The sequence below is a fragment of the Babylonia areolata genome, chromosome 13, assembly GCF_041734735.1.
Source record: "Babylonia areolata isolate BAREFJ2019XMU chromosome 13, ASM4173473v1, whole genome shotgun sequence".
In the NCBI taxonomy this organism is placed as follows: domain Eukaryota; kingdom Metazoa; phylum Mollusca; class Gastropoda; order Neogastropoda; family Buccinidae; genus Babylonia; species Babylonia areolata.
In genome coordinates this window covers 15,537,383-15,544,882 of record NC_134888.1, presented here as the reverse complement: position 1 = coordinate 15,544,882, position 7,500 = coordinate 15,537,383, and the positions used below count along the sequence as shown (strand labels likewise).

Sequence of the window (7,500 nt, the reverse complement as noted above, 5' to 3'; positions counted from 1 at the left end):
TCTCTCTCCACCCCCCTCTCTCTCTCTGTCGCTCCCTCCCTCCTCTCTCTCTCTCTCTCCCCTCTCTCTCTGTTGCTCCCTTCCTCTCTCTCTCTCTCACCCATTTTCTCTCTCACTCTCCCTTTCTATCTTTAATTTGATGTTTGTTGATTCGCACAGTCATTTGATTTCTATACACAGGCTAAGTAATTTGGTATTATATCAATGAATTCGTGAAAATGTTAATAAGTGTGGTTAGAGTACTATATTTAAAAAAACTTACGGTTTGAATGTCAAGAATCTTATTTGGGTTATGAAATTATCTTCAGTAATGAAATGTGTGTGTGCGTGTGTGCGTGCGTGCGTGCGTGTGTGTGTGTGTGTGTGTGTGTGTGTGTGTGTGTGTGTGTATGTGTGTGTGTATGTGTGTGTGTATGTGTGTGTGTGTGTGTGTGTGTGTTTTGTGTGCATGCATATATATATGTGTGTTTACATATGTGTATGTGTATATATATATATATATATATATATATGTGTGTGTGTGTGTGTGTGTGTGTGAGTGTGTGTGTGTGTGTGTGTGTGCGCGCGCACAATTTCTTTTGTTTATTTTTTGTTTTCCTTAATTACTTCGGTTTGCAATATTTTTTCGTGTACGGTGTGTTTTCTTTGAAACCAAGAAGCCAATTCCAATCACACACCCACACCTCCTACACTCCCCCCACCCACAAAGCACACCACACATACATATGTACATACACACACAGAGTAATTTGTGACATACAGTTTATTTGCATGAATGGGAAAAACCCAATGAACAATACATGTAACCTGCCCACACAGTGGAGTGAATCCCTTGAACTAAAGTAGTGTCGCGCAGCAGAAAGTATGGTGCACTGCAGGCCGCAAAAGCTGTACAGCTAACATGACAGGAATCATTATCAAACATGTTTCAGAATAACATAATACATGTTATCATTTTTTTTTTGCTTTCTAAAATGCGTTTATTTTTTTCTTCTTATACACTTTGAAGCTTTACGTTTTATGGAAGGAGCGTCAAAATGAGAGAAAATTCAAATAATGAAACTTTTGTTGGCTAATTTCAGTGAACATTCCGACTTTGGTACTTTTTTTCCCCTCTTGTATGGTACAGAAGATTTCAACAGTAGCGCGCTACTGAATATGCAGTGGTTGGGTAATAGATTACTTAGTTCACATCTTCTTCATCATCTCCTCCTCCTCATAATTTTTTATAAAAAAAATCAAAAACAAAAAAAAATCGGCATCCACCTCAGCTGCTATGGGCAACGATAGAGGGTCGCAGAATAGTAGTGACAGTGCCACAAATATATCTACACCAGTTCTTTCTTTGGGTATCCTTGGAGTCAAACACACAACCTCCTGCATGTCAGGCCATCTGCCAACGATGTATTGAAGACACAGCTGTCTCGTCATAATGCTTTGTGTACAAACCACGTTGATGATAATTCTACATTTCATGTCCAGATTTCCATAACAGTTTTCAGCTTTAATACAATCTTTTTTTTTTTCACTACACAGTTAATGTTTTTTTACGCATATTCCGGCGGTTTTTTTATGATGAAGCTTGAAATGTGTAGTGCTGCAGGTGATTATGAAAGACAAAATGTCTTACGATCCATAGGCCCACAGCCGAAACACTTTTCATCAAAACGAATCCGCTTCTAGTGCAAGTACCAAAGCATTGTATTCAGCTTTTATTGCAAGCATATTTCTTAATTTCGAAATGAAATGAATCTGAAACACAGCCTGGCGTATTCTTCAGAAACCCAAGTCCAAAAAGAACACACAAAAAAAGGAAGAACATAAAAAAGAGAAAAAAAAGGATTAAATCTTTAACGACATACATATACACAAAGCAGCCGTACACTTGGAAACACTTTCAGGTAATAAGAAAAGAATCATATATGTGTGTGTGTGTGTGCGTGTGTGTGTGTGTGTGTGTGTGTGTGTGTGTGTGTGTGTGTGTGTGTGTGTGTGTGTGTGTGTGTGTGTGTGTGTGTGTGTGTGACATGGAAACCCATATTAAGGATGGATGTTTCAATATCAAGCAGAAATACAATCAGTGTGAAGAAGAAAGAAAGGCAGGAAAAGTCAATAAATAATCAGTTCCATCGGATCTGGTTCAGTGAGGGGTTCAAGGAGGTATGACAGAATGTCGGTGTCTGGTTCAGTGAAGGTTCAAGGAGGTATGACAGAATGTCAGTGTCTGGTCTGGTTCAGTGAGGGGTTCAAGGAGGTATGGCAGAATGTCGGTGTCTGGTCTGTTTCAGTGAGGGGTTCACGGAGGTATGACAGAATGTCGGTGTCTGGTGTGGTTCAGTGAGGGGTTCAAGGAGGTATGACAGAATGTCAGTGTCTGGTGTGGTTCAGTGAGGGGTTCAAGGAGGTATGGCAGAATGTCGGTGTCTGGTGTGGTTCAGTGAGGGGTTCAAGGAGGTATGGCAGAATGTCGGTGTCTGGTCTGGTTCAGTGAGGGGTTTAAGGAGGTATGACAGAATGTCGGTGTCTGGTGTGGTTCAGTGAGGGGTTCAAGGAGGTATGACAGAATGTCGGTGTCTGGTCTGTTTCAGTGAGGGGTTTAAGGAGGTATTACAGAATGTCGGTGTCTGGTTCAGTGAGGGGTTCAAGGAGGTATGACAGAATGTCGGTGTCTGGTGTGGTTCAGTGAGGGGTTCAAGGAGGTATGACAGAATGTCGGTGTCTGGTTCAGTGAGGGGTCCAAGGAGGTATGACAGAATGTCGGTGTCTGGTCTGGTTCAGTGAGGGGTCCAAGGAGGTATGACAGAATGTCAGTGTCTGGTCCGGGATTTCCTCTTCACTTCCGTGTAGGTCTTCAGTGGAACTGTCGCTCTGGAAAAGACAGATCTGGCTGAGTTGCATGGATTCACGCAAAACTTATTCCATAGCAGTGTACGTTTAGGAGGAGGGGGTGGGGGGGGGGGAGGGGGAGACAGGGGTACGTGAATGCGACACAACCATACAAAAACACACACACACACACACACACACACACACACACACACACACACACACACACACTCACACACACACAAACACACACACACTCATACCGCCACAACTGGACAACTGAACAATTTTTTTTCTTTCAAAAGGTCTGTTGAAAATTTGTGATTATAAAAGTATCAGTCACATGTCTGGTTTGCTTTATGCGTATCTTAGTGTAAAACCATCAATATTCTTGAAATTCTTGAAAGCACTATCATATCAATGAACTAGATATTTCACACACGCGCACACACAGACACATACGCGCGCGTGCGCGTGCACGCGTGTGTATGTGTGTGTGTGTTTGTTGTGTGTGTGTGTGTGTGTGTGTGTGTGTGTGTGTGTGTGTGTGTGAGTGAGTGAGAGAGAGACAGAAAGATAGAAAGACAGAGAGAGAGAGAGACAGAGATAGAAAGAGAGGGAGAGAGACAGAGACAGAGGTGAAGTGAGACAAGGAATCTGAAGCAAACAGTAATCCACCATGCACACAGAACCTACCGTAACTGGAATAAGCGTTGGAGAAAAGGCAGCTTTTTTGTCTGTAACAAATACATACATAGATACATATATACATTCGCACGTAAGTAGCTTTCTACGTATGTTTAACGAATTTGCAATTCATTATTGCCCATTTTCATGTGATTGTGTATTTGTATACAGGCCAAAGGCAGAAGCTACATAGATTTCAGTGCAGTTGTAAATAACAATAATAGTAGGCATGATCATCATGATCATTATTTTTATCATCAATATTAGGACAATCCACCCTGTCATTTTTTTAACGTTTAAATAATGATTTGTCAACCAACTTAAGAAATTCACATGTATATTTTTCCACAATTAGAAACACATGCCTGTATACACAAGTGCACGAACAAGTAGTTACGTTTCGATTCAGCTTACTTTACTTTTTAAACTTGCCTTCCTCTTAACAAAGATTTTTTTTCCTTTTAATTTGCACTTTCCTATCGCCTTTCCTCACAATCTAACTTTTCAAAGTATCTTTGCAGTCTTTTCCATAATGATACATTTGTTCACCTGCTCATTCGTCCATTACGTTGCTGTTAAATTTGCCATCAAATACCTTCGTTAAAAATCCCGTAATCCATGTCTGCGTTCAGTGGGTCATGGAAACAAGAACATACCCGGTACCAGAATGCACCTCCCCCCCTCTCCGCCCCCCAAAACGGAGTATGACTACCTACATGGCGGGGTTATGAACGATCAAACACGTAAAAGTCTATTCGTGTATACGAGTGAACGTGAAAGTCACATCCCACGAACGAAGAAGAAGAAGAAGTACTTCCTACAATGGACAGTCATTAGTGCACTTGTTTTCCTCAACTACATAACACTTGTCAAACTTGCGGCAAACACACTGTCAACATGCCAGCGGCTACTGTACTCACGGCAACTTTTCGGCCAGCACGTCTTTGTAGCACGCCCGGAAGTGGTATTTGTTACCTCCCATGAAGCCCTTGGTCGGGTCGGTGCCATCGATGCAGGCTTGCATATTTCCGTCATGATTCAGACCGAGGCTGTGAAATGAAAGTACAAATTCGACTGTGTATAAAAATGACGGAGCTTGGTTCAAGTTTAAAAAAAAACATACTTGTGAGACAGCGAGCTACAGTGATTAGATATCACGGACGCTGTGTGTGTGTGTGTGTGTGTGTGTGTGTGTGTGTGTGTGTGTGTGAAATATTAGACATTGCTTTACAGAGCTTTCCGATCAAGCACTTCTATATCTTTCTCCCTCATTTTGTCCTTTACCATGTTTGTATAGACCCTGTAAAGAGAGTGGGACTGGATGAAGACAGCACACAAGTACTCATCTATTGTCATCGAAAATCAACGCTTCCTGTATCTCTGTCTGTCTGTCTGTCTCCCTCTGTCTGTCTCTCTTTCTCCTCGTTCTCTCTACCCTTTCCCTATCCATTTTTTTTTACTCTGCCCTCCCCCAAAACCTTTGTCTCATTTCTCTGTGTCACTCTTTTGTTCTCGTCATTTTATCCTTTTTTTGGTCCTCTTTCTCTCTGCTTAAACATCTCTCCTTTTCTGTCCCTCTCCTCCCTCCTCTCTGTCTCTCCCTTTCTGTCCCTCTCCTTCCTCCCCCCTCACTCTAGATATCACTCTCTTTCTATCCCTACCCCCGTCTCTCTCTATAAATATCTCCCCCTTTCTATCCCACAATCCCCCCTGCCCCTCCCCTCCCCCCCTCTCTCTCTTGGGCAATACCTGTGGCCCAGTTCATGCAGCTCAATCCTGTGGTTGGTGTTAGCGGCTCTGCTGACGGAACATCTCCAGCGGGGAATGCACACTTTATCCAGCCAGGCCAGCCCCACTCGGTTCACGTCCGTCGTTTGTCTGTCAGACAACGTGACATGACGGTCCGCAGAATGTGATTGGCTGTCAGCGTCGATGACGATGACGATGGTGTTGGTGATGATGATGATGGTGATGACGATGGTGATGATGATGTCTGTCAGCATGTATGACGATGACGATGGTGGTGGTGGTGATGATGGCAATGATGACGATGGTGATACTGGTGTCTGTCAGCATGGATGATGGGGATGGTGGTGGCGTCAGCATAAATGGTGATGATGAAGATAGTGATGATGATGACGATGGTGATGTCTGTCAGCATGGATGATGATGACTCTTCTTCTTCTTCTTCTTTGCGTTCGACAGCTACGCAGTCAGGGTCGAAGTCCGAGGGATGCCACAAACTCGGACGTCCGGTGAAGATCGGCTGCCGTCCCCCAGAGCTTGGTGTTGAGGTCAGCACCCCCAGGCCAGGACTGCTGCCGCATCTTCTCATACAGGGGGCAGTCTTGGAGAATATGGGATGGGGTCTGGTCAGCCTGGCCGCAATCACATAGGGATGTGGCTGCCACTCCAATCCTCTTCAGGTGTGCTCGGAGGCCGCAGTGTCCTGTGCGAAGGCGGTAGATGGTAGTCTGGTGTCTTCTCTCCAGTGTCCTGATGGGATCTTGGTGTGCCTGGTAGCCTCCGTTCAGGGTGACCCAGCCTCTTCGGAATCTGCTGCGGAGGAGAGTTTTTGTTTCCTCATATGTGGCAGGAATAGTTGGCTGTGTGAGCTGGCTTCCTTCCTTAGCAAGGTGGTCTGCACGCTCGTTGCCTGGGAGGCCTACATGTGCAGGCACCCACTGGAGGGTCGTTGGGGCTGTTTGGGTAAGGGTTGTGAGGGAGGCCTTAAGGGACTGGATAAGTGGACCAGGATCAGGGGAGTCAAGGGCCTGGAGTGTGGACATGGAGTCAGTGAAGATGGAGATGCTGCCAAGGGGCTTTCCACAGGAGGAGAGGAATTCTGTTGCTGTTTTGATGGCCAGGACTTCAGCTCTGAAATTGGAGCAGAGCTTTCCTCCAGGGAATGCGATGCTGCTGTGCTCTCCATCGGGAAATCTGATGTAGACACCACTGCCTCCGTTGTGTGTGGCTTCCTCCGCTGATCCGTCCGTGTATACATGGGTCCAGGAGCTGGCTGGGTAGGACTCCTCTATCATGGCCAGAGTCAGGATCTTGAGAGTGGCTGGTTGCTGGTCTTTGGTGGTGATGCCAGGAACTCTGAGGCTGATGGTGGCCTCTATCTCTTGGTCAAGCCTCCAGTCAGGCAAGGCAAGGTCAGTGCAAGACTCCCCTTTTGCCGCCAGAACATCGCTGTGCTGTGCTCTAAGTGCTTTATACTGGTGATTGAGGCTCTGACGTTTGAGACGGTTCTTGGTGGGCTGCTCCAGTCTGTGGTATAGGTGATGTGAGGGCAGTCTTCTGAGCTTCTCTCCCTGCATCAGGACTTTCAGGTTGCGTCTTCTCTCCAGGGGCTCAACGTTAGCAGTTTTCTCCATGTCATGGATCGGCGTGGACCTCATGGCTCCACGTATGAGGCGTAGTCCCATATTTTGGACTTTGTCGAGCCGGCTCTTGTTGGTCTTGGAGGCTGTGCCCCACGAGGTTGAGGCGTACTCCATGGTGGGTCTGACTGCTCCCATGTAGACCCTGGCGAGAAGTCTGCTGTCTGCTCCCCAAGTCGTCCCGGCCAGCTTCTTCAGCAGGGCTAGCTTGCGGATGCCTCTTCTCTCCATCTCCTCAATCTGGGGCCTCCAGGTCAGGCAGGTGTCCAACTTGACGCCAAGGAATGTTGGTGTATTCGTCTGGGGCAAGACCTGTCCCTGGAGCTTCAGCTTGACTTGCTCGTTGGCGGTGGAGAGAGAGAAAAGTGTTGCGTTGGTTTTGGTGGTGTTGAGCTCAAGACCCCAGTCTTCTGTCCATGTAGCGATATTTCTGACGACTTCCTGAAGCCGGTAGGAGGCCGTGCTGGTGTGTTCAGCAGATGTCCATACTGCCAGGTCGTCTGCGTGCAGACTGTTGGAGACGTGCTTCGTGATGTTGTCTCTGATGTCGTTGATATACAGCAGGAACAGTGTTGAGGAAAGCACTCCTCCCTGGGGGACA

General features: G+C 46.0%; 1 protein-coding gene across 1 annotated transcript in view; it reads right to left on the bottom strand.

Annotated features, from left to right (window-relative positions):
* Nucleotides 1-2,723: 2,723 nt before the first annotated feature.
* Nucleotides 2,724-7,500, bottom strand: part of LOC143288848 (A disintegrin and metalloproteinase with thrombospondin motifs 14-like) — a 15,427-nt gene continuing 10,650 nt past the window's right edge. The window contains exons 10-13 of the mRNA XM_076597496.1: nt 5,263-5,391; nt 4,434-4,562; nt 3,523-3,563; nt 2,724-2,868 (exon numbers count right to left, since the gene is read on the bottom strand). Coding sequence (XP_076453611.1) covers nt 2,852-2,868; nt 3,523-3,563; nt 4,434-4,562; nt 5,263-5,391 — 316 coding nt within the window. The 3' untranslated portion in view covers nt 2,724-2,851. The remainder of the gene's footprint in view (nt 2,869-3,522; nt 3,564-4,433; nt 4,563-5,262; nt 5,392-7,500) is intronic.